This window comes from Hyperolius riggenbachi, chromosome 7, assembly GCF_040937935.1.
Source record: "Hyperolius riggenbachi isolate aHypRig1 chromosome 7, aHypRig1.pri, whole genome shotgun sequence".
NCBI lineage: Eukaryota > Metazoa > Chordata > Amphibia > Anura > Hyperoliidae > Hyperolius > Hyperolius riggenbachi.
In genome coordinates this window covers 109757024-109784005 of record NC_090652.1, presented here as the reverse complement: position 1 = coordinate 109784005, position 26982 = coordinate 109757024, and the positions used below count along the sequence as shown (strand labels likewise).

Genomic DNA, 26982 nt, shown 5'->3' with positions numbered 1-26982 from the left:
TTCACAATAGCTTTATTACCTTTGGTGCCAGCTCGGAGCTGTGCTGTAACACTGTGTACAGGATCTGCATGTTGTTAGGATTCCGTGCATTGGAAAGCTCATTAAAAATAACAAACTTCACCATTGTGCCAAGGTTATCTTTGTGTGCATTCAGGAGCTCCCTGCAACATGAAATAACAGGGGCATCAAAGGGTTATTCACATAGAAAATGGTCCAAAAACAGCATTCATGTACCCCTTCCTCTTCTACAAATACATAATACAGCTTAAAGAGGAACTTCACTCAATATAAACAAATCCAGAAGGTCCGCACACTCACAGAATAAACTTCCAAGTTTTTATTCAGACAATGTTCCATTCCAACGACCAACGATTCGTTTCGGGGCCCCGTGGGGTCCCCTTTGTCAAGGCAACACAAATAGAATGGTCACCATTCTATTTGTGTTGCCTTGACAAAGGGGGCCCCGAAACGAATCGTTGGTCGTTGGAATGGAACATTGTCACATTGAATAAAAACTTGTACGTTTATTCTGTGAGTGTTCCGGACCTTCTGGATTTGATTGTACTACTTCTATGGGTCCTTGCACCTCAATCAAGTGGTGTGCAATCTTTCATCGGTCTATGGAATCACTCAATATAAATGAATGAAAAAAAATGCTTTTATTACAGCATTAATTTATAAAAATTATTTAGTCAGTATCTGCCCATTGTAAAATATTTCCTCTACCTGATTTACAATCTTAAGGTGCCCATTAACAGTACAATTGTTCCTTCTGATTTGATCTTTTAACACAACTTTTATGATCAAACTGTATAGAAAACTGTGCAGTGGGTGGCACAAATCAATGTGAAACAATTCTTTGAACGATTGGAAAAGTAAAAAAAAAAATTTGATCCGAAAGTTGGATTTTATGATCAAATCTGAATGTAAAACTTTCTTAAATTGTTCCGTTAATGGGAACAAATGGATAATTGCCTTTCGATAAGATACGATTGTTCAAATTGCGTCAAAAGATTGAATCTGAAGGAAAACCTTAATTCCCCTAAATCAGGTCAAAACAGACCCTCATCGGGTGGGAACTAAGGTAGCCATCCTGGAGGATTCGTAGAAATACCGCTAACGGTAAGTTCTACCCAGAGTTCGCTCCTCATCCTCCAGGATGGCTGCATAACATGAGAGACCAACGAGAAATAAATTACCTTAGGGAGGGATGATGTTTTGAAGAACCTTTTTACCGAATGACAAGTCCTGGCTGGATAGTAGGTCCACTCTGTAATGCTTGACAAATGTGTGCTGGTTTTTCCATATTGCCGCCTTACGATTCTGCTCCAGTGATGCACCAGACCTTTCAGCCCTACGAGGTCGAAACTCATCTAACCGAATGGGCCTTGATGCCACTAGGAACACTCTGACCTTCCTGTATATAGGCTGAAACTATTACTTCTCTGAGCCATCTGGCAATAGTATCCTTGGATACCCCTAACCCCTTCTTTGTGTTTGAAAAAGAAACAAATAGATGATTCGATCTCCTAAATTTTTTTTCGATTTTGTAGTGTCAAGATATTGTATTACTGCTCTTCTGACATCTAAACTGTGCCATTCTGCCTCCCTATCATTCTTTGGGGAATCACAAAATGAAGGTATAATAATCTCCTGAGACCTGTGATAGCTTGAACTAACCTTAGGTAAGTATGCTGGATCAGTTCTGAATACAATCCTATCTGGAAATATTTGCATGTATGGATCCTTTATTGATAGATTCTGAATGTCACCAACTCTCCTAGCTGATGTGATAGAAACTAAAAATGTAGTTTTCAACGTCAGAGCCTTTAGAGAAGCCTTATTTAGGGGTTCATAAGGAACTTTTGCTAAAGATTTTAAAACTAAATTTAGATCCCAAGGGGGAACCACCTTTGTTGGTATCGGTCTAGCTCTAGATACCGCTTTTAAAAAATCAATGATTGCCGATTCTCTGGCTAACTTAATATTCAAAAATAAGGAAAGGGCCGAAACCTGAACCCTTAGTGTACTAGGTGCCAGACCCAATTCTACTCCATCCTGTAAGAATTCAAGAATTGTAGCAATATCGTTTCCTAAAAAATTCTTTTTCATTTTCCAGGAACAAAAAACCTTCCAGAATTTACAATAAATTTTTCTGGTAGTAATCTTTCTACAAGAAACCATCGTGGATATCACTCTGTTCGAAAAACCTCTTTTCTTTAAAGCCTTCCATTCAAGAGCCAGGCTGCCAGGGAAAATTTCTCTGGACTCTGGTGGAACTTCCCCTGTTGTATTAACAAATCTGTCCTGCGAGGTAGAAACCAAGGGCCCTGTGAGGCCAGGATACCCAAATCTGGGAACCATATCCTGCGAGGCCAGAAAGGCGCCATGAATATGACTTTGGCCTTCTCTTTTTTTATCTTCCAAATTGAACGAGAAATCAGTGAAAATGGGGGGGGGAAAGCATAAAGGAGAGTCCTGGGCCACGGTAAGGCTAGAGCATCCAGCCTCTCCCTGGGGCAGGCTGGATCCAGGGAAAAGAAAACCTCAGTCTTTGCATTGTTGGGGGATGCAAAGAGGTCTACACTCGGGCTGCCCCACATCTCTGATATTTGCTGGAATACCTCCAAGTTTAATGCCCACTCTGTCTCCAGCAATCAGGGTCGGCTTAATTGGTCTGCCAAAAAATTTAGAGAGCCCCTTATATGCACTGAAGTTAGTGATTTTAGATTTTGTTCTGCCCATGTCGCAATGTCCAAGGCCAGATCCCTGAGAGTCTTTACCCTGGTTCCTCCTTGTTTTTTAATGTAAGAGACAGTTACAATGTTGTCTGAGAGAATTACAACATGTGCCCCTTTTATGTGCGGAGCAAATTGGGACAAGGCCAGCTTTACCGCCATGAGCTCCCTGAAATTTGATGATTTCACGCTCATGTTCTGATCCCAGATTCCCTGAGCGTGCCATAGATCCAAGTGCGCTCCTCATCCCCACAGACTGGCATCTGTAAATATTCTGATGGGAGAAGGAGGATGCCACATCCTGCCCTGCTTCAGATTGCCTTGATCCTCCCACCACCAAAGGGAATCCTTGACTACCTGCGATATAGGGAACCTCCTGTACAGATGAACTCTTCCCTGTTTCCAATGTTGAAGGAACCATTCCTGTAATGTTCTCATATGTGCTTGTGCCCATACTACTCCTGGGATGGTTGAGGTCATAAGGCCCAATAAGGAAGTGTCCTAACTTTTCCTGTTTTTCTGTTGGCAGAAAAGTCATTTCCTGAACCGAAGCCACCTGAAATCCTAGATACAGTACTGTCTGACTCGGATTCAGCATTGATTTTTCTACATTTAGTAGCCATCCTAGGTTTGACAGTACCTGACAAGTGAGATGTAAATCCGCTAATAGCTTTTCTCTTGAGTCTGCTAGGATCAACAGATGAGACTCCACTGGTTGACAAAGTGAAGTAATCTTCCCCCCACCTTATTGAAAATGGCGTATTTTGTCTCCCAGGTTTACCGCAAACCTCAAGTACCCCTGATGAGCTGGGTTGATGGGCACATGAAGGTAAGCATCTCTGAGGTCGAGAGTTACCATAAACGCCTATAGAACGTTCGTACCGGATGTTTCCAGGGTGGGAAACACAGCAAAACTGAGGTGTGTGTGTAGGCAGGGACTACTTATAAAAAAGTTTGTATCGGGGGTGTTTCCTTTGGGGGAGGAACTAGGCTATCTCTCATGTTATGCAGCCATCCTGGAGGATGATTGTACAGTTAATGGGCATCTTAAAAACTTATCACAGCTGAGGACATCTTTAGTGATGGTATGTGCACCCCTGCGGAATGTTTAATTACTGTGAGATTCAAAGAGAGTAGAAACATAGGGGACCTTACTCAATTCACTTTTTCACCTAAGTGTTCTCCTGACCTTGGAGATACTTTTTCATATTCTGTTTAAAATAACTTTTTCTGTCAAAATTATTCTAAGTATTTTTTTTTTTTTTATTGCTGGGGGTTAAAAAGGATTTTTATTGATGAGGCCCATGTGCAATTAACTTTTTTCACCTGGGTTATCTCCTAGGAGATAATTTTTCATCTTCTATTTAAAATAACTTTTCAGCATTTTGCAATTTAAAAGGGCATTTTTTTACAAGTTTGAAAATATCACTTAGGGCCCATTTCCACTATTGCGAATTCACGTGTTTGCCGCATGTGAATTCGCATAGCCAATACAAGTGGATGGGACTGTTTCCACTTGTCAGGATTTCTGAGCGATTTCGTCCGCGTCAAAAATTTGCATGGCAGGGCCATCAGAATTCGCATACCGCTATGCGGGCATATGCGAATTTTCATGCAAATTCGCAGACACAGGCACTGCCATGGTTAAAATCGCATACAGCGTCATTCATGCGAATTTTTCCCGCGGCGATTCGCACCGCACAAGTGGAAATGGGCCCTCAGGAGAAAACTCAGGAGAAAAAAGTAAATTGCATATGGGCCAAGGTGTGAATATATCAGCAAGGAGAAATCATAGGAGAAAGAGAATTGAACAATGCTCATGGTCACTCAGAGTGCACTGGGGGCTGCATAATAAACAGCCGAGCTGTGACATCACTGGGAGGGCGGTGCCACATACTAAAAAAAACAAAACGATATAGATATAGGAATTAATTATATAAATTTATAGTAATAGAGCATATCAAGTCAAGTTTATGTAACAGTATGTGTGTACTTTCATCTCAAACCACAGTGCCAAGTCCCAGATACAGGTGTAAGAAATAAAAAAAGGCATTCCCATTATTGCACAGAACAGTTCTCCCTAATGTGTATCAGCATTTTACAATGCACTATTACAGCAAGAGTATTTGTAAGGCAAATAAGAGTAATGAGACGTGTCAAGAACTGTGCCTTCCTGTCTGACTCCATAAGAACAAATGTCTCAATAAATATGCATTAATTTGAGGTAAAGAGTGGAGCACACAAAGGTAAACATTGGGTAGGAAATTAAGTTCCATACAGTGAAAAACTGACAGTGTATTTCAAAGAAACAGGTCCTTGGCTCTTTGGAAGTGTGCCTAAAGCATAATTTCTTAAAGAGAATCTGTAACGACAAAACGTCCCCTGGGGGGAACTCACCTCGGGTGGGGGAAGCTTCAGGATCCTTATGAGGCTTCCCACGCCGTCTGCCGTCCCTCGGAGGTCTCGCTGTAGCCCTCCGTACAGCGGTGAAGTAATATTTACCTTCCTGGCTCCTGCGCAGGCGCTCTGGCGGCTCAGAAGGAGGCGGAAATACCCGATCGCCGTCGGGTCCGCTCTACTGCGCAGGCGCAAGTCTCCGGCGCCTGCGCAGTAGAGCGGACCCGACTGAGATCGGGTATTTCCGCCCCCTTCGGAGCGAAAGCAGCCACAGCGCCCCCGCTGGAGCCTGCAAAGGTAAATCTTGAATTGAACAGTCGGGCCTGTCGCCGGCTGTTCGAAGGGCTGCAGCGAGACCTCCGTGGGACAGAGGACGGCGTGGGAAGCCTCATTAGGATCCTGAGGCTTCCCCCACCCGAGGTGAGTACCCCCAAGGGGACGTTTTTGATGTTACAGAGTCTCTTTAAAGTGGATCCGAGATGAAAAACTAACTATAACAAGTAACTTGTCTATATATCTTATCTAAAGTTTAGATTTACACAGCAAATCTAGCTGCAAACAGCTTTAATAGAACATGATTATTTCTTCCTGTGATACAATGACAGCAGCTATGTTGTTTGCAAACATTACACAGAGGCAGGCTTATCTGCATCTTGAGCAAAAAAACCTAATCCCCCCCCCCTCCCCTCTGCCTCTGAAATCTCTGGATAGTAATACCTCCCCATCCTCCTGCCCAGACTGAGCTCCCATGAGCCCTTGCTACTGTCTGAAAATGCGTTGGCTCTCTGAAAACCTGTGGGCGTGGCTTGCTTAGTTTATAGGGAATTAGAGTATTAAAAAAAAAAAAGTATTTGGCTTGTGGAATGCCCTATAAACAATAGGAAAGGAACACAATTATGCAATGAGTAAAAGTTCATCTCGGATGCACTTTAAGCCTTAAGGGCAAGTGTCCTCAGCATTCTGGGGAGCATCTCTGCAGTGTCCTGAGACGCAGGCTGCAGCATTTGGTCTATTAGTGGGGCTAGTGATTGGATAGAAAGCTCACATAAGCTAACACTGCACTAGCGCTTTTAAGGCGCACAAAACAAAACCGGCCCAAATTTTAACAAGCCCTTAAAAGAGCTAGCGTAATAAAACTATGGAAGTAACAGATATAGGACTTAAAAAGCAATAAAGAGTGACAGAGGGGTCACTCTCTTGATCCAGCTTACCTGACAGCCAACATATAATGGTTGAGATAAACTTTGGGTTTGAGTCGGATTTTAATTAAATTAGAAATGACTTCCATGTCTTCAGACCCATGTGTGTTACAATTAATACAGACGGACATCAGCAGATCCTGGGCTGGACGAGTCAGCTAGAAAAAATTAAAAATGTAAAAATGGGTAAGTCAGTAATAAAATGCATATAAGAAAACCAGTAAACATAGCTTTGAGGAGGTTACTGTGCTGCGAACACCGCGCAAGCTTTCATCTGCTCTGCTCAGACTATCAGATGGGGAGCTCTGCAATTAGCGTATCTTACACACAATCACATACCACGATTGTAGAGCACTGAGAAAGTGTTTGTCAATCACTTAGCAAACACTGCCAGTGGAAATTTAAGAGATTTTAAATAGTAGATAATCTGCTTGCGTATCACAATACCACCGCTGGAACTTGTCCCACACCTAATATTCAATTTTCCTTTACTCATTGCTGTAAAGTTGAGCACACACCTGTGATGATGTCGCACGTCAGGGATCGGGACCCGACTCCCTTGGGCGACATTGCTGCGCCGGGCTGCACAGACATGTTTTAGCTTTGTAGCTGACAATATGCTGTATTGCAATGCCAGGGGGGTGGTGGGACAATGGCGCAGGCTGGGTGAACAATGTGATCAGCCATGAGTTGACCCGCCGGGCGGATTGCTTGCAGGTTGGGGGCCACTGTAAACACGTCCGTTTATGGATTGAGGTGGTCGTTATTTAGTCAGGCGTCTGTACGAGCCTTAAAGCAGGTCTGTTATAAAGGCCAATAACATTTAGGGAGATTAGGCAGCCACTGGTTATTATAAACATTGTAATAACTGGGACAAATGGACAAATAAAATGTTTGTTTTTTTAATCCACAGTAGAACGTTTTATTTTTAAACTATAATGGCTTAAAACTGAGAAATAATGCATTTTTTTCCACTTTTTTCTTATTATTCCTTTTAAAATGTATTTAGAATAAAATAATTCTTAGCATAATGTACCACCCAAAGAAAGTCTAATTGGTGGGGAAAAAAACAAGATATAAATCATTTTGTTGTGATAAGTAGTAATAAAGTTATTGGCGAATGAACGGTAGTAGCATTGACAGGTGAAAATTGCTCTGGTCCGTTAGGGTAAATTCCCTTGGGAGTGAAGTGATTAAACAAGTTGGCAAAATGCCTGTTTTTAAAGGCCTATTATCCCCGCTGGGCGACATCACTGTGCCGAGGTTGTACAGACCAGCAGTCAGCCCATAGATGTTCTGTGTCAATGCAAGTGTGTGTTTGTGTTCGACAGAGCGGCGCAAATGTGACATGTAGTGGTGGGCTGGGTGAGCGATGAGTACAAATTCATAGGCCATCGCTAGGCCGAATTGATCTGCCTGGCGGATTGCTGGGCGGATGGCAGTCGCAGGCTGATACATGCTGGAATATCAGCAGAGGTGGGTGATATTGGCTGCCTGAATTCTAGTGCAAGTCTAGCCTATGTGGATCTATACAGCACTGTGCAAAGGTACAATCCATTCCTATTACAGATATTTAACTAAAAGAAAGCTACTTTCACTATCCATAAAGTTGGACTGACCAGCAGCTGAAACAGAGCAGTGGTGAGACCTCTAAGCTGCCAGCCATGTGTTGATGAGGAAAGAATGCCACATACCCACTACACTTTGCTACAAACTGGACTGAAATAAAATGAAATGACAAGTCATCCTACCTTTGGGTTCTGCAACCACATCTCCAATCTTTGAACCGCCATAAGACGCACTTCCTTATAGCCACAAGTGGCAGTAAGCAGGCGCAGGAGGTTCCTAGAAACATTGTCCATGGGCTGCCGACGATTAAGCTGGTCCTTCAGCATGTCCAATACGTATTCTTCCACACCTTCTGCCAGATCTTCATACCTAGTGCAAGCAATGGCAAGACATTAAATGGAGAACATGTACCGTTAGCGTGACATGCATGCCCACCGTTAGCGTGCCATGCATGCCCATGGTGGGCATACAGGGCACGCTAAGGGTGGGCATACAGGGCACGCTAAGGGTGGGCATACAGGGCACGCTAAGGGTGGGCATACAGGGCACGCTACGGGTGGGCATACAGGGCACGCTAAGGGTGGGCATACAGGGCACGCTAAGGGTGGGCATACAGGGCACGCTAAGGGTGGGCATACAGGGCACGCTAAGGGTGGGCATACAGGGCACGCTAAGGGTGGGCATACAGGGCACGCTAAGGGTGGGCATACAGGGCACTCTAAGGGTGGGCATACAGGACACGCTAAGGGTGGGCACACACGGCAAGCTAAGGGTGGGCACACACGGCACGCTAAGGGTGGGCACACACGGCACGCTAAGGGTGGGCACACACGGCACGCTAAGGGTTTGCATACAGGGCACGCTAAGGGTTTGCATACAGGGCACGCTAAGGGTTTGCATACAGGGCACGCTAAGGGTTTGCATACAGGGCACGCTAAGGGTTTGCATACAGGGCACGCTAAGGGTTTGCATACAGGGCACGCTAAGGGTTTGCATACAGGGCACGCTAAGGGTTTGCATACAGGGCACGCTAAGGGTTTGCATACAGGGCACGCTAAGGGTTTGCATACAGGGCACGCTAAGGGTTTGCATACAGGGCACGCTAAGGGTTTGCATACAGGGCACGCTAAGGGTGGGCATACATGGCATGCAAAGCAGAGCAGAATGTCAGTTCTGTTTTAAATGTACAGCAGATGTCTTTTTTCCCTTCACTCTGAATTCGAGCCCCTAACCCCTTCACTCCCTCCTAGCTAGTTACACATAGGTGCTACGACCAAATGCTGGCCATGGAGTAGCTTCAGCAGAATAAGCAGATAGTGATCAGTCCCTTTTGGTTCCCTCTCCAAAACTTCCCTCCGAAATGCTGCATCAGAACAATAGGGAGATCCCATTTATTAATAATTCAGGATGTGGTTATCGCAGACAAAATACAAATATATTTCCCGGTTTCTAAAACTCAGCCTAATAGCTCATCCAATTTATCGAAGTCTAGTTATTCGGCGTTCGCTGAGCGCACGTTACCTTACTGCTATTTATTATTATTATTTAGTATTTATATAGCGCCGACATATTACGCAGCGCTGTACAGTGTGTGTATATATATATCTTGTCACTAACTGTCCCTCAAAGAAGCTCACAATCTAATCCCTACCATTGGCATATGTCTATATTATGTAGTGTAAGTACTGTAGTCTAGGGCCAATTTTTTTAGGGGGAGCCAATTAACTTATCCGTATGTTTGTGGAATGTGGGAGGAAACCCACGCAGACACGGAGAGAACATACAAACTCTTTGCAGATAGTGCCCTGGCTGGGATTCGAACCAGGGACCCAGCGCTGCAAGGCGAGAGAGGTAACCACTACGCCTCCGTGCTGCTCAGGTGGTGTCATTTGATCAAACATCGGCTGCAGGTTACAAATCTGCCCTTGGATTCGCTGTGCGCCAATCCAGACAGAAATGGTGCAGGTTATTGGTAAATTGTGTCATTCTGTGCCTCTACAAACTCCTGCCTATCCGGCTCCGCAGGAGGTAAACACCAGCCCATGTTTTACTAAAGCCAGCCCAAAAACTCAGATGGTATAAAAGTTCGGGCAGAACCGACCCCTTCCAGTTCTTCAAATTCCACCGACCAAAAACTGTCTCCATGCATGCGTTCCAAGGAGGACCGGGCACATGCCATATAAGAACTTGTGATATCAATACCTGCATTTGAATTGGACTTTATTTCTATTCCACACAGACTGCATTCAGTTAAGTAAATGTTTTCACCGTTATCCCCTTTTATTTTAAGCCTTGTGTTTATGTGTTAATTGGTGTATGTAAATGTGTGTAATGCATTTTTGTTATTAAAACATTTAAAAATCGTTTTACGGTTATGACCTGTTCCTGAACATACACAATTGTACTTACTCCTCCGAAAACGTTACCTTGTGTCCTATAGTATCTTGTATTTACAACCTGTATGCTTGAATCGGGCACAGATAGACCAATCTGGCGCTGATCCCTGCATACTGCTAAGGGTTTAGTAACAGTGTTCTCAGTGTGTTAATATAGTTACAGTCGTGCACTGACTCGCACGTGGTGGCAAGCATTTGAATTGGGTGTGGCGAATCCTTTGGAGTAAGAACGCTCCTCTCGGCTAGTCAGTTCATAGATTGTGAATCCACATATGGTCATCTATGCGCAAAAGTGACAGCGAGACCGAGTTTCTGAATCTGAGCGATTGACACAATCAAGGATCAGCCCTTGCAGTTCTTGGCAAGCAGGGTAAGCCATACTATGCCAGAAGAAAGACAACACATATGTACGTAGAGGAAGTAGTTATCTACTTTTATAACAGATGTATTGTACTGTTCACGTTTTGCTTTCAGTGAATTTTATATAGTAAATAAAGAGAATTCTGTTTTAGGCATATGCCATCTTGGATTCCCCTGACTGAAGCCAATACTGATGTCATTTCGTCCCTTACTTTTTTCTCCTAGAAACTCCTCTGTCATAGCTAGCTTGCTTTGTAAATATGTGAGCACAGCAAGGTCAGATTTCAGACTTGTGTCCCACTGAACTGCCCTCGGCCAATCATTGAGGAGCAAGAATTTGAGAGGGGAGATGACAAGCTTCCTTCTCGTTGGCAATGTACAAAATAGAGCCAGTCTGACAGAGAGATTACAGCAGAAACATTTATGATTAGATTGGAATGCTTGCAATGCAGGGTTAGGTTGCAAGCTGCATAATAAACACAGAGTAGTGGGTAAATGGAATATAATTTTGCGGCTGAGAATGCCTCTTTAAAGAATCGGGGGATTTCAGGTCTACCATAAATAGGAGAAGTTGCATGATGGATTCCAATGTGTCCTAAACATAAGACTACTCCTAAGAGATAACATACCTTGGCATTAGCTGTCCTTCCTCCTCAGGGCTTAACTTTTCCTCAGCAATAAGCAGCTCACTTTGGCTGTCCTCTTCCTCAGTCAAGGATGGGTGAGGGCTGTTGCCTGCCAAGATAATGCAATGTATCAGTTCCCAATAAGTCAGGGCTGGTTCAGACGGACGCTTGCAGAGCGTTTACCGCAAGCGTTCGGAACATCGCGGTAAACGCTCCCATTCAAGTGAATGGGATTGTTTACACCGAGCTTTTGCACGCGTTTGCACGATCGCAGCGTTCGGGTCCCGATTTTTCGGCGCGCCGTTCCCAGCTGCCCCTGGAAGCGACATGTAGCTTCCAGGGGGCGGCCAACCGCGACGGCTAATGCCCCCCTAGGGGAATAAAAAACGCGACCGCAACACAACGCGACGGGTACTGAAAGCCTGACCGCGCAGCCGCCGCAACGCCCCCGAAAGTGACGCCGCCGAAACGTCCGTCAGGACCAGCCCTTATATAAACATCAGAGGAACAGAACTACAATTAAAAACCCAAACAAAACAATTTCAGTTCTGAAGAGAGCAGAGAAGGTACATCCATGTTGCAGCTGCAGTCTGTTACCTCTGCTTCCTGTCACATGGGTTCAAACAGGAAGTCAGGAAGTCTCTCCACTGATAGCAAATACAACTGACCAAAGTCCAATCCTCTGCCCACATTACAAAGGTGTTTTGCCATCTCAATCCCTGTTTGTAAGATTCCCTTATTTCTGCCACAAGAAGCATTACAGGAAGCAGAAGAAAATGTATTCAGTGGTCACAGAGACCGCAATAACAATTAGAAAGGGGCTTTAAAGGGCAACTAAAGCAAGAGGGATATAGAGGCTGCCATATTTATTTCCTTTTAAAGAGAGACTGAAGCTTCACAAAAACCCTGTTTTTACTATACAGTCCTCATTAGTGCCATACCTGAAACGCCGCATCCCCGCTGCTTAACACTTAATTAATCCCCCTGAAATCCCCTGAGGAAGATTCGGGTATTGCTTCCGCATAGAGGCAGAGCTTTGAGCAGTAGCTCTGCCTCTACTCCAATCTGCGCGGATCTCCACCTCTCCCCACCCTTCTCAGCCTTCTTTCACTGTGAGGGGCAGGGAGAGGCGGCGATCAGCGCAGATTGATTGGACTGGAGGCAGAGCTACTGACCAAAGCTCTGCTACACGACCTGAAAAGTCATAGATTTTTGCCCTGAGAGTTTGGGGGGGGGGGGGGGGAGGTAAACGAGTGTTTAGCCACAGGGATGCGGCGTTTCATGTAGGGCATTAATACTAAAAAGCACTGTGAAGTAAAAATGGGGTTTTTGCAAGGCTTCAGAGTCTCTTTAAGCAATACCAGTTTCCTGGCTACACTGCTAATCTTCTGCCTCTAATACTTTCAGCAATAGACCCTGAACAATTCAGATCAGGCGTTTGTGTCGAATTGCTGATTGATAAAATGTTGGAAAAAGGGTACGATTAAACAACCCTTAGAAAGGTCAGTGAGGAGGTGAAGTCCATGGAAAGGGGTGATTTGTTTCTTCCTAAAAAGAATAAAACATCTAAGTGGTTACCTTTTGTGTGTAATTATGGATATTTATCTGATCGGGTACGCTCTGTGGTGCGGAAGTTCTGGCCGGTCCTCAGACAGAATCCCGATTTTGGGAAACTCTTTGTTGATCCACCGGTGTTTGCGTACCGCAGAGGGAAAACAGTAGAAAAATTGGGTATGCAAATCTGATGTTGCCATTAAACCTAAAGTTAGTGTACCTAAACAGAGGAGAGGCACTGTACCATGCTTAAGTTGTAACTACTGCAGTGGTATTATTAAAGGCAACAGTATTTCCCACCCATTCACAGGTGAAAAGATTTTGGTTAAAGGCAGATACACTTGTCTAAGTCCATACGTGGTGTATGGCTTCAAGTGTCCCTGTGGCAAGGTATATATTGGTAAGACAGAGAGAGAGGTGAAAACCCGAACACAAGAACATAAAAGAAATATTGTGAACTTTGCAAAAGGGAAAAAAAGAGTTATGAGACGTCTGTGTCAAGGCATTTCTTAGAATGTCGCCACAGCGCATCTCAATTGCGATGGTTTGTAATTGAGGATGTACCAGTCCTGTCTAGAGGAGGTGATAGGAAAAAACTCCTCTTGCAATGCGAGGCTAGGTGGATAAAGAAATTTGATTGCATTCAACCAAAAGGTCTTAATGAAAACGTAAGCCTCAAGTGTTTTCTTTAATATGTCTTCTCTTACAGGCTTTATACATGACTGCCCTACAAAAAATATATTGAAATCTGAAAATTGAATGTATCAAGAATGGTATTGTAAACTATTTTGAATTTAGTTGTCGGGGTAACTATTTCCTCAGTGATTTTCTGGGGTAGACACCGCTTGGTGTAGTTCCCCAAATATGGACTAATGGACAATTGATGTAAGGATTGTAATGAATTTGTATGTATATTGTTTACTATTTTGCACTATGATGGTTGTCCACCATGTGACCAGATCTATGGTCAGGTGGTTTCCTGTGGGTGGGGTATAAAGGTGTCACTGATGTAGGGTGGGGCACACCTGAGGAATGGCTACGCCCGAAACATGTTGTGTCTGTGCCTCTGCATACTCAATACAGTTGTTTGCTGAGCCATTGGTGTGCCGTCTCCGTTCTTTTCTATTGTACATGTATGTGCAGGAGTGGTGGACCTGCAGTTCAGGCACCGGCAGTGGTCGAAGTTACTTTGACCTGACAGGTGAGCAAAAGTGTGGAACAATTACTCAGTTTGACTCGATTGTCAGATCTGACAAAATTAGCTGCATACGTGTTTCTGATGCAATTCAAATGCTACTGCAGCCAAATACACCAGCAGGGCTGCCAGCCAACTGGTACTGTTTAAAAGGAAATAAATATGGCAGCTTCCATATTCTTCTCACTACAGTTGTCCTTTGAACCTTTCCCATTGTAACTAAACTTAAATAGAAAAGTTTAGACTGGTACAAATCTGCAATATATTAAAATAATCCCTCATGTTGCCTAATATAATTATTTTTATATACCTTACTTCTTTTCCTGTGCTTATAATGAACTTTAAAGAGGATCCGAGATAAACTTTTACTCATTGCATAGTTGAGTTCCTTTCATATAGTTTATAGGGCATTCCTCAAGCCAAATACTTTTTTGTTTTTGTTTTAATACCCTAATGCCATCCCTATAAACTACACAAGCCTTGCCCACAGCTCCTTTTGTGCCTTGGCACTCAGACGCATGTAGCAAAGGCTTATGGGAGCTCAGTCTGGGCAGGAGGAGGAGGTGTTACTAGCCAGAGATTTCAGAGGCAGAGGGGAGGAGGACGGGGAGCGGAGTTTTCACAGGCTGAGGGCTAGAGATGCTATCAGCTTGCTTGTGACAATGTGCCAAGCAAAAATTGGCTGCTCTCATTGTATCACAGGAAGAAATAATCATGTACTGTTGAAGCTGTCTGCAGTTAGATATGCTGTGTAAATTATCTAAACTTTAGATAAGATATATAGACAAGTTACTTGTTAAAGTTTTAAAATATTGTTTAAATTGTCTGTGTGCTTTGCTCCCGCTATTTATAGCCGCAATTTTCGGGTGCACAAAATTCCATCTGATCACTGCATTCCCTTTTGCCTTTGTCTGTCAGGCATGTATCCAGAACTACGATCCACGTCGCGCTTCACGTGACTCTAGTGCTTCCTCCTTCGTGGTTGGAAGGAGGAAGCATCAGAGTCACGTGAGTCACGTCGTGGACAGCAACCCCGTGACCCTCTCTGCTACCTTATGTGCTGAAATAGGGTGTAATTTGGGCTTCCAAATGAAGAAACCAGGATTAAAACACCTACACTATTTTTTAGGTTAAAAGAAATTTTTTTTACAAAAAGTGTATTTTGCCGATGTCAGTCTTGTTCAGTGGACAACCCCACTGAATGTTCACAACACTGAGAATAGTGCATAAGTCACATAATCCAATGTACCAGCACTGAGGTCTCCTGCTATACGGCCTCCTGCCTCGCTGAGCACTGTCAAGGTCTTCGGGGGCATCTTGGTGCAGAATGCAGTCTGGATGTTGTCCACAAATGTCTTGCACTGAAGGCTGTCCACCCAAATCCTTTCTCCTAAAGAATCTTCTATGTATACCTTCGGAAAGCCACAATGAGGAATAAGAGACATTAGTCTTCACACATATAGACACATGTATGTGTATGTATTTTTTTGATATACACTTTCACCTGGGCACCTTGCACTTTACCCCTGATGAGGCCCCCTAAACAGGTAAAACATGTAGGGTTATTTTATATCATCTAGAGTGAGGGAAGGAAAGGCAATCGTTTATATGACTGCTGCGCTGATTTATAATCCTAAAAGTTCCTATGCTCAGGTAGTTTGTGGTCAGTATATATTTTCAACCTCTGTGCTCTACAGTCAATTTTTATCAAGTTAAAATAAAAGTTATATTTTAGACTATCTTCAACAAAAGGTTCAAATGCGTTTAACTCCTTAATTCGGGTTTGGGGGGGACGCTGCCAGAAGGGGCGGGTGTGTGCGCGTGGCGAGGTAATGACAGACCTAGCTAAGGTCAATAGTTAAATTATAAAACACTTGTGCAGCACCCATCTACAGTTATGACAATTTTATAATGGCAGTGGAATTTCAGTGTAACCATGTACATAATAGTAGGTCCAACAAATCAGCTAACAGAGTGAGCATTTACAATGTGACCCAGACATTCAAAATACTCTTATTTTCTTTTAAACCAAAGAAGTGTACAGGGCTGTGGAGTCGATGGTTTCAATAAACGGAGGAGTTGGATTATTTTTGAACCAACGTAAACACACAAGTCGGGCAAGCACCATCCACTCCACCATAAATATGGGTAAATGCCAGAGCGTGCAGAAAGGAACCAAAATGACTATGCAAACCAAGGAGAAAAGTAGTTCCCTAAAAACCGCACCACTCCAATAATTAATGAATAATCAACAACCTTTATTCAGTATACAAAATTAAAAACACTAAAAACAGTAGATCATGAGGCACATGATGAAAATAATAAGCTATATACGTTGTGTAGCCACAATGCCTGCACAGAAACCCCTAAATAAATACAGAAAAATAAACTAATTCAATACATATGTCTATATATACCAAGATAACAGGGACCCCCTGACAAGCTGTCAGCGAATGATGTGCAAAATCGTGCAAAGAGTGAATGAATAGATAAAGTGCATAGTGCAAAATGAGGATGAGAAGGTTTCACCCATACACATAAGGTTAAGTAAGACAGTAGTACACGTGAAACATAGTAAATGAAACTGGTAAAGTGCTAGGTGGTGTGAGGCAAGATAGGGCTAAAAGCTTACCAGGAAGGAGGAATGGCAGGCAGGGGAATGAGGTGCCTCACGGACGCCGTCGCGATTCGCTGCCTGAATGCGCAGCTTCGACTGGGCTAAAGGACCTACGTAAGTGGCCGGCTATTTAATGCAGGACCTATGTGGGCGGGGACAGGGGAAACCCTATGATGAATAGTGTGCGCGGCCGCGCACTAGGAAGAAGCGGAAGCTGCGTCACTAGGCGCCGCCCCGCTTCCTCTCTACACTCACAAAGGACCATGGGAAATGTAGTGCCGGTAGGGTAAAAAGAGAATACTGAACGACAGTTAGAGGAAAGTTAACCCCATGACAGGAAGCAAGATAATATCCCTCATATGAATATAGGAAAAACACATATAGATCAAGTAAGATAAGTTGACTTACGCCATTACAATTATTCATAAAATATGAAATACAAGTAAATCCTTATCTCAGTACTAAATACATAATAATATGTTGCCATCTAGTGGTCAATCCAAATAGTGCTGCAAATAGGATATTTTAACAGTAAATCACCCATATCACATAACAGAACTTAGGCACGATAACAATAAAAATAATAATAATAATAATTAAAAATAAAAAATAAAAATAAAGAAAGAAATTTTTATTTTTTTTATTTTTTATTATTTATTTTTTTTATTTATTTTTTCTTTATTTTTATTTTTTATTTTTAATTATTATTATTATTATTATTATTTTTATTGTTATCGTGCCTAAGTTCTGTTATGTGATATGGGTGATTTACTGTTAAAATATCCTATTTGCAGCACTATTTGGATTGACCACTAGATGGCAACATATTATTATGTATTTAGTCGGAGTCAGATAATTATTTGTACCGACTCCACAGCCCTGCAAATATCACTCTATTATTGTACTACTTGCCAAAACCCATTCATCCTGTAAAGCACTACAGAAAGAATGTGTGGCTACTCTGGCAGTCTCAATGCAACATCCTCACCTTCACAAATATTTCTGGCCAGTTCTCATCCTCTTCATAGGCTGCCATCAAGAGATTGCAGGCCAGAACCGACACCAAGCTGTTGCCCTTAGCTTTAAAATTTATTGAAGCATCTCTTCGTAGCAAACTGCACAAAGCCTAGAAACAGCGCAAATTAACATCATCAGTCTACAAATAATAAATCATAAATTATACCTTAGATCACTTTTCAAAGTGCAAGGTCACATGTGACAATGCTGATAAGACAAGTCTTTAAAGTGTACCAGACATGGTACACTACCGCTAATTTATACTTACCCAGGGCTTCCTCCAGCCCTATAAGCACCGTGGCTTCCCTCACCGCCCTCTTCAGCCCCTCTGTTCTGGCGCTGCGACTCCCGGTAATCCGGTCAGTCGCCACCAGTAGAGAACGTCTGCGCATGTAGAGGAATAGAGGGTCGATGGAGCGGTGCACAAGAGGCGATCGGCTGAGGCGCCGGGGAGCATAGGGGGCAGCTGTAATCCTGCAAGATTCTCAGCAGATGCAGTCATTACCATCCACCTTGGCTGAGAAAAAGGGGTGATCAGGAGCTGAATTACCTGATTTCACTACAGGGTATCTTTAAAGTGAACCTCCAGACTAAAAATCGACTCAGCAGCACTGAAAAGGCTTTATGTTTCTTTAACAATTTCACAGCATCAGAACTTTGTTTCTCTTATACAAGCATCATTTTTAGCTGCACAGAAGAAAACTGCCCGGGCATTTTTCCCCTGATGATGTGCAAAGCATGCTGGGATTTCTGATGTTGTTCTCGTTCTGCTGTTTTGGTGCAAATTTTTTTTTTTTACCATTTTGAATTTGACATATAGTGCGTGGCTGGGAGTGGTGATCAAGACACAGGACAGTTGGAATTGTGTCTTATGCTCCCTGTCACCTCCTTTCAACCAAGAAAGATGGCTGCCCCCATGACAAAGATGGCAGCCCCCATGAATCACAAACATTTGCCTGTTCTTTTAAAACAGAGTGGGTGAGAGATTATATTACCTATTTATTTTAATTAACATAACTATTGTAACTTGATGACAGTATGTTTGTTTAGGCTGAAGTTCCCCTTTAAGGAGGTTAGAATGTACTTTGTAAAAAAATGTGTTGGAACTCGATAATGCTCAACTATTGGTCTGAATGTGTTCTACTCTGTGATAGTCCATGTACAAGTTGTTTATTCCCCGAGTCCGCAGTAAAAGATCATGTGATCCATATTTCAAATGGATTTTTAAAGCACTTTATCAAATATTGGCTAACTTTAAAATACAGGTAGTCCCCAGTTAACAAACGACATAGGAACTGTGGGTTTGTTCTTAACCTGAACTCATTCTTTAGTTGGAATGCTGATACACCTCTGTCACTGTACCTTCTCTGTCCCACCCCCTCACCTTGCCTCCAGTGTCCCCCCCTGTGCCTTCTCTACACCCTCCTTTGCCTCCAGTGCCTCCCTCTTTAGTCGGAATGCTGTTACACCTCTGTCCCTGAACCTCCTCTGTGCCCTTCCCCCTTGCCTCCAGTGTCCCAGTGTGTACCCCCCTGTGCTTTCTCTACACCCTCCTATGCCTCCAGTGTCCCCCTCTGCCCCCCTCTATTTGCTTCCTATGACCATTTGTGCCTTGTGTTCCCCTTTGTGCTTCCTTGTGTCCTGTACATTAATGTAACCCATGTGCCTCCTTCGTGTCCCCCTGTGCAAGACAGGGTCAGACGGAGGCACAAGGTGAGTCCCCAACATGTGATGGGATTAGCGGATCGATCGTATGTCAGGAACTCCCTGTATACAAAAGGAGATCTTTCAATTATACGGTAATATTTTCTTTAGACTCTACTGTAATGCTTCATGTAATGATAGACATATTGTTCTGTATATGTATATGAATTACTGCTCAAGTTTAAATCAGAAAAATAAATGAGAAAGGATACTCGGAATCAGTACCTCTATGACACCTTGTGTTGCAAATATATTGGGTTTTATTTTTGCCAGGTACATCAAGCTCAGGTACAATGTGGCATCTGGTTTTGCCCGGTTCATCTTCAGCTGTTTCACTGCTCCGCAAAGTACCCCCTCAATTCTGTCATCATTTCCCTCTTGCTCTGACGCTTCAATGTCATCCAGCAGAGAAGCAGGAGGAACTAACATAGGAACAGGGAGAAAAAAAAAAACAAGTATTAGGCTTCTATCCATGATCTCTGGAAAAACAATGCTAGGCAATCAGTAAGATCTGTTTTGGGTCATCTATGCTTATATAATGTGAAGATTCAGCCAATAATGTTAAGACAGACTAATGTAGGGGAGGGAGGACCTCACCAAATTGGTATAAAAAGCGTCAATGGCATTTTGTTTCGCTATGCACAGCCCTATTTTGGGGGTTACTTCTGTGTTGGTTCACTAAGGGCTTGTTCACACTAGGGGCGTTTTTGGCCTTTTTTCAAGTGCAGGCGATTTTTAAAAATCGCACACAAAACGCTTGTGCATTGAATTTCTATGAGAAGGTTCGTATCAGCACGGTTCGGGTACTGTGCGTTCAGCAAAGCGGTGCCTGGACCATTTTTGGGGCGATTTTGCTCTAATGGAAGGTATAGGAAGAGCGCTAAATGTTCACAAAGCCGCTTTATGCAGCAATTGCGTGTGCGTTTTTTTCTAGATGCATTGTATTTATTATTTTCCGGGTCAAAGAGTTCACTTCCTGACTTGCGTCAGGGAGTGTATCTCGAAACCACTCTGCCAAAGCGCTTTTTCCAAAAACGCAGCACGCCGTGGAGCCCCGGGAGGGGAAAAAAATAAAAATGCGCATAAAAAAGAAAACCGCTGGCGTTTTCGTTTTCAGGTGTGAATGAGGCCTTACTAAAGAAAAGAAGGCGGTAACACCACTTCAACCCCTAATCATACAATAAGAACAGTGCTGGCTTCCAGACATACCAAGTCCCAGGTAGTATGCAGAAAAGTGAAAAAGATCTGCGCTAGTTCCAGATTTTTCTACTAGCTATGCTCACTCTTTAAGTTTACACATTACACGAGCTGCTAGGCAGCAAATCCAAAGGGTGGACAGTGGGGTCCACAGCTGCTGTGTTCCCTGCTGATCTCCTCCTCTTCCTGAGATGAAAGCCATGTCAGGTAACATACTTACCTGGGGCTTCTTTAAGTCCCCTTGAGGCCACTCAGTCTCTTGCACCCGCAATATTGCCCAAAAGCTTGGCTGAGTCGCGCATCGCGTCACGATCCTGCGGACGGGAACTTTCTGCGCTGGTGCAGTAGTACTGCGAGGTATCGGATGCGGTGTCACAAGGACAATTCACAAAAGATTTCATCCTGGAATTGAACAGGAGTCGGCTTGCGGTGTCTGGGCAGCCAACAAATCTCCGATCAGAGAGAGATCTGTCTCTTGGTCGAATCGGTTCGTCACAGCTAGATGTACGGGCACCTTTACCATTCTGTTGGCCGATTTCTCTGAGTGGTGTCTTCCGGTTTCCTATCCCTGTTCATATGGTATTGTTTGGCACTTTTGTAGGTTTGTATTCTGCATTTTTTCATGCACTCCCACTTTCCCACTTTTTCACTACTTCAGTGGATCCATTTTCCTGAAGCACTGACACTTTACTCTTAATATATGGTCATGAAATGAAGACGGTATAACTGCTGCTTTTTCATTGCACTGTGCCCTTTACTGATATGAAGCTGCTAGGGGCATTTATTATCGTTCATGTAACTGATTTATAGATCCATGCGGTTGACATCCTATATCTTGCATGGCATTATAATTATCAATTGTTTCCCCACCATTGGTGTTCCCTTGTTTTTCATTTGTATTTAACTGTTTTTCTATGGATTAATAAAGCTATGAATTGATACTTTGACATGGTGCAGTATCTTTTCAACACTCTTGATATACTGATTAAGCTTCAGAAGCCTCACAACTTAATGAACAAACTTCTACTACAATAATCAATTTTCATTAAACTTTAATGGCATTAGTGATGGTCAAGTAGATGCAAATAACTTCGAGTTGATGCAAATGTATATATGCACATTTTTATGCAAATGTATGCAGCTTGAAAATGTACCAATCCTATTTTACCCCAGCAGGATTAGATTGGTTCATTTTCAAGCTGCATACATTTGCATAAACATTTTCATACATTTACATCAACTCAAAGTTATTTGCATCTACTTGACCATCACTACAAGACATAATATATTTGTATTGGTTAACATTAAACAAATGTGTGACGCTCCATATCCCTCTTACTAAAATTTTGAGCCTTATTTCTTCTATCCTGTAAGTTGCTATACCTGTTCTAATGTGCTCTGGCATACTGCAGCCTTTTCTAGTTGCACTGTCTCTGTAATAAATCTTATCTTCTTTCCTCTGTCGGGCTCAGGCTGGAATGTGTGGAATGTGCAGCACTGCTTGTGATGGGCAGAAGCTTTACACACCCTCTCCAAGCTCTCCTCTGAGCCTATCACACTCTGGTTAGCAGCCATGTCTTTTGTTTGTAAACACTGCTTAAAACTGGCAATTACAAGCCAGGATTGCAGCAGCGAGTGGCAGAAACAGCACAGAGGGGCCCAGGAGAACATAATGAATAGAATGGTATGCTTTTTACTGTAAGAATTTTAGAGCACAGATTCTCTTTAAGTTTCATTTAAAGGGAATCTGAAGTGAAAATAAACTTATGTGACAACAAATTGTATGTGTAGTACAGCTAAGAAATAGAACATTAGTAGCAAAGAACAGAGTCTCATATTGTTTCCAGTACAGGAAGAGTTAAGAAACGTCAGTTATTTTCTATGCAAAAGAGCTTTTCTAAGCTATTCTGGGTCGCAGACAGTCCTATTCTCTGAAGCACTTATACATCAAATTAACAATGACATACAGCTTCAGATAAGGTTTTACTGCAGGGAGTTCAAAGGGTCATTATGTTACATAGTTTAAAATATAGCATAAGGTTTGTAGTTGCAAATATGAGAATTTATGCAAGGTTATAAAAAAAAAAAAAAAAAGCTTTATAATTGAAAATAAAAATGAGACTTTTCTTTGCTACTAACGTTCTATCAATTACCCGTATTACACGTAAAATTCATTATATCATAAGGTTCTTTCGCTTCAGTGCCCCTTTAAATAAAATATACTTTCAAAAACCATATTGTGCGTATGCAGTGAAATATCCTTACGGAACTAGAGGAAATACTCAAACAATAAGCATCCCGGGATAACAGTAACCTCCCAAGAATAGAATGTATATTTATAAAAGGCCCGATCTGGGGGAAACTTGGATTCACAAACTGCTAATACTGCAGGTCAGTAGATATTCATAAAAATATAAAAAGCTTCAGCATTTCGGAGCCAGGAATGACAGCACTGAAAGCTATGCTAACATTGTAGTTGTGTGCAGTGCAAGAAACTGTTGATCTGCGCTGCCAATTCAGGGCCGAGCAAACACGGAACATGTTCTAGGGTAAACAGAAATGTGCACCTTCAATTGGGACAACAGATGGCTCTTTGATAGATGGAGAGATGGCTCTCTTCTCGGCTACGGCCGCTTCAGCCAATCGCCCTAAGGCGCTCAGAGGGGGAGTGGATGAAAGTTTGGGGCGTTTTGTGAGCCCGGGCAGTCCTGAAGTGCTGGCTAATGCAGCTGTGGCTTCTCGCTTCCTTTCGGAGGTCAAGCCAGAAGCAGCTGGCTTCAGAAGATTGGAGGGGGCTTTGGAGTCCGCTCCTTGTCGAAGGGTGCCCAGAGCAATGAAGTCTCCTGGAGGCGGATGACCTGCATAGGAAGGAGATGCCAAGAATAAACAAACATACAGAAAATAAACTAAAGGAAAGTTAGAAACAAAGGCTACAATAGACTGAAGCATCTCAGATGTGTTCACAAGGAAACAAACACTTCATACAGTAAGCGAATCTGTCAGGTTTCAGTGTATTTTTTAAAAGCCATTGAATTAAGCAATTGAATAGGCAAAGCAGCTGTAAGATACACCTTCTAAAAATGTATTCCAACAAAAACCGCTGCAAATCTTATCTCAGACTCCCGCTCTGGTCAACTGTCTTACTTGTGATATTAATATCTATATTATGAGTAAGAGAGATAAGACTACAGGGAGTGCAGAATTATTAGGCAATTTGTATTTTTGAGGAATAATTTTATTATTGAACAGCAATCATGTTCTCAATGAACCCAAAAACTCATTAATATCAAAGCTGAATATTTTTGAAAGTAGTTTTTAGTTTGTTTTTAGTTTTAGATATTTTAGGGGGATATCTGTGTGTGCAGGTGACTATTACTGTGCATAATTATTAGGCAACTTAACAAAAAACAAATACCCATTTCAATTATTTATTTTTACCAGTGAAACCAATATAACATCTCAACATTCACAAATATACATTTCTGACATTCAAAAACAAAACAAAAACAAATCAGAGACCAATATAGCCACCTTTCTTTGCAAGGACACTCAAAAGCCTGCCATCCATGGATTCTGTCAGTGTTTTGATCTGTTCAACATCAACATTGCGTGCAGCAGCAACCACAGCCTCCCAGACACTGTTCAGAGAGGTGTACTGTTTTCCCTCCTTGTAAATCTCACATTTTATGATGGACCACAGGTTCTCAATGGGGTTCAGATCTGGTGAACAAGGAGGCCATGTCATTCGTTTTTCTTATTTTATACCCCTTCTTGCCAGCCACGCTGTGGAGTACTTGGACGCGTGTGATGGAGCATTGTTCTGCATGAAAATCATGTTTTTCTTGAAGGATGCAGACTTCTTCCTGTACCACTGCTTGAAGAAGGGGTCTTCCAGAAACTGGCAGTAGGACGGGGAGTTGAGCTTGACTCCATCCTCAACCCGAAAAGGCCCCACAAGCTCATCTTTGATGATACCAGCCCAAACCAGTACTCCACCTCCACCTTGCTGGCGTCTGAGTCGGACTGGAGCTCTCTGCCCTTTACCAATCCAGCCACGGGCCCATCAAGACTCACTCTCATTTCATCAGTCCATAAAACCTTAGAAAAATCAGTCTTGAGATATTTCTTGGCCCAGTCTTGACGTTTCAGCTTGTGTGTCTTGTTCAGTGGTGGTCGTCTTTCAGCCTTTCCTACCTTGGCCATGTCTCAGAGTATTGCACACCTTGTGCTTTTGGGCACTCCAGTGATGTTGCAGCTCTGAAATTTGGCCAAACTGGTGGCAAGTGGCATCTTGGCAGCTGCACGCTTGACTTTTCTCAGTTCATGGGCAGTTATTTTGCGCCTTGGTTTTTCCACACGCTTCTTGCGACCCTGTTGACTATTTTGAATGAAACGCTTGATTGTTCGATGATCACGCTTCAGAAGCTTTGCAATTTTAAGAGTGCTGCATCCCTCTGCAAGATATCTCACGATTTTTGACTTTTTTGAGCCTGTCAAGTCCTTCTTTTGACCCATTTTGCCAAAGGAAAGGAAGTTGCCTAATAATTATGCACACGTGATATAGGGTATTGATGTCATTAGACCACACCCCTTCTCATTACAGAGATGCACATCACCTAATATGCTTAATTGGTAGTAGGCTTGCGAGCCTATACAGCTTGGAGTAAGACAACATGCATAAAGAGGATGATGTGGTCAAAATACTCATTTGCCTAATAATTCTGCACTCCCTGTAGAGAAGAATTTACATGAATATAAATAATAGAATTACACAAATTGTCATAGCAGAGCGCCAAAACTCAGTGAACATCTGCAGAGCCAAATCTCAGTGAAGCTCTGCAGAGTACCAAATTTCAGTGATCCTCTGCAGAGCTCCAAGTCACAGTGATCCTCTGCAGAGCACCAAGTCACAGTGATCCTCTGCAGAGCACCAAGTCACAGTGATCCTCTGCAGAGCACCAAGTCACAGTGATTCTCTGCAGAGCACCAAGTCACAGTGATCCTCTGCAGAGCTCCAAGTCACAGTGATCCTCTGCAGAGCACCAAGTCACAGTGATCCTCTGCAGAGCACCAAGTCACAGTGATCCTCTGCAGAGCACCAAGTCACAGTGATCCTCTGCAGAGCACCAAGTCACAGTGATCCTCTGCAGAGCACCAAGTCACAGTGATCCTCTGCAGAGCACCAAGTCACAGTGATCCTCTGCAGAGCACCAAGTCACAGTGATCCTCTGCAGAGCACCAAGTCACAGTGATCCTCTGCAGAGCACCAAGTCACAGTGATCCTCTGCAGAGCACCAAGTCACAGTGATCCTCTGCAGAGCACCAAGTCACAGTGATCCTCTGCAGAGCACCAAGTCACAGTGATCCTCTGCAGAGCACCAAGTCACAGTGATCCTCTGCAGAGCACCAAGTCACAGTGATCCTCTGCAGAGCACCAAGTCACAGTGATCCTCTGCAGAGCACCAAGTCACAGTGATTCTCTGCAGAGCACCAAGTCACAGTGATCCTCTGCAGAGCACCAAGTCACAGTGATCCTCTGCAGAGCACCAAGTCACAGTGATCCTCTGCAGAGCACCAAGTCACAGTGATCCTCTGCAGAGCACCAAGTCACAGTGATCCTCTGCAGAGCACCAAGTCACAGTGATCCTCTGCAGAGCACCAAGTCACAGTGATCCTCTGCAGAGCACCAAGTCACAGTGATCCTCTGCAGAGCTCCAAGTCACAGTGATCCTCTGCAGAGCACCAAGTCACAGTGATCCTCTGCAGAGCACCAAGTCACAGTGATTCTCTGCAGAGCACCAAGTCACAGTGATCCTCTGCAGAGCACCAAGTCACAGTGATCCTCTGCAGAGCACCAAGTCACAGTGATCCTCTGCAGAGCACCAAGTCACAGTGATTCTCTGCAGATCACCAAGTCACAGTGATTCTCTGCAGAGCACAAAGTCACAGTGATTCTCTGCAGAGCACCAAGTCACAGTGATCCTCTGCAGAGCACCAAGTCACAGTGATTCTCTGCAGAGCACCAAGTCACAGTGATCCTCTGCAGAGCACCAAGTCACAGTGATCCTCTGCAGAGCACCAAGCCACAGTAATCCTCTGCAGAGCACCAAGTCACAGTGATCCTCTGCAGAGCACCAAGTCACAGTGATTCTCAGTGATCCTCTGCAGAGCACCAAGTCATAGTGATTCTCTGCAGAGCACCAAGTCACAGTGATCCTCTGCAGAGCACCAAGCCACAGTGATCCTCTGCAGAGCACCAAGTCACAGTGATCCTCTGCAGAGCACCAAGTCACAGTGATCCTCTGCAGAGCACCAAGTCACAGTGATCCTCTGCAGAGCACCAAGTCACAGTGATCCTCTGCAGAGCACCAAGTCACAGTGATCCTCTGCAGAGCACCAAGTCACAGTGATCC

General features: G+C 43.3%; 1 protein-coding gene across 2 annotated transcripts in view; it reads right to left on the bottom strand.

Moving 5' to 3' along the window:
- Window positions 1-26982, bottom strand: part of INTS1 (integrator complex subunit 1) — a 168059-nt gene that overhangs the window by 97484 nt on the left and 43593 nt on the right. For both annotated transcript variants that reach the window (XM_068244500.1, XM_068244501.1), the window contains 8 exons: window positions 23137-23427; window positions 19598-19794; window positions 17640-17777; window positions 15284-15446; window positions 11289-11394; window positions 8086-8272; window positions 6347-6492; window positions 20-161 (listed from right to left, as the gene is read on the bottom strand). In XM_068244500.1, coding sequence (XP_068100601.1) covers window positions 20-161; window positions 6347-6492; window positions 8086-8272; window positions 11289-11394; window positions 15284-15446; window positions 17640-17777; window positions 19598-19794; window positions 23137-23427 — 1370 coding nt within the window. The remainder of the gene's footprint in view (window positions 1-19; window positions 162-6346; window positions 6493-8085; window positions 8273-11288; window positions 11395-15283; window positions 15447-17639; window positions 17778-19597; window positions 19795-23136; window positions 23428-26982) is intronic.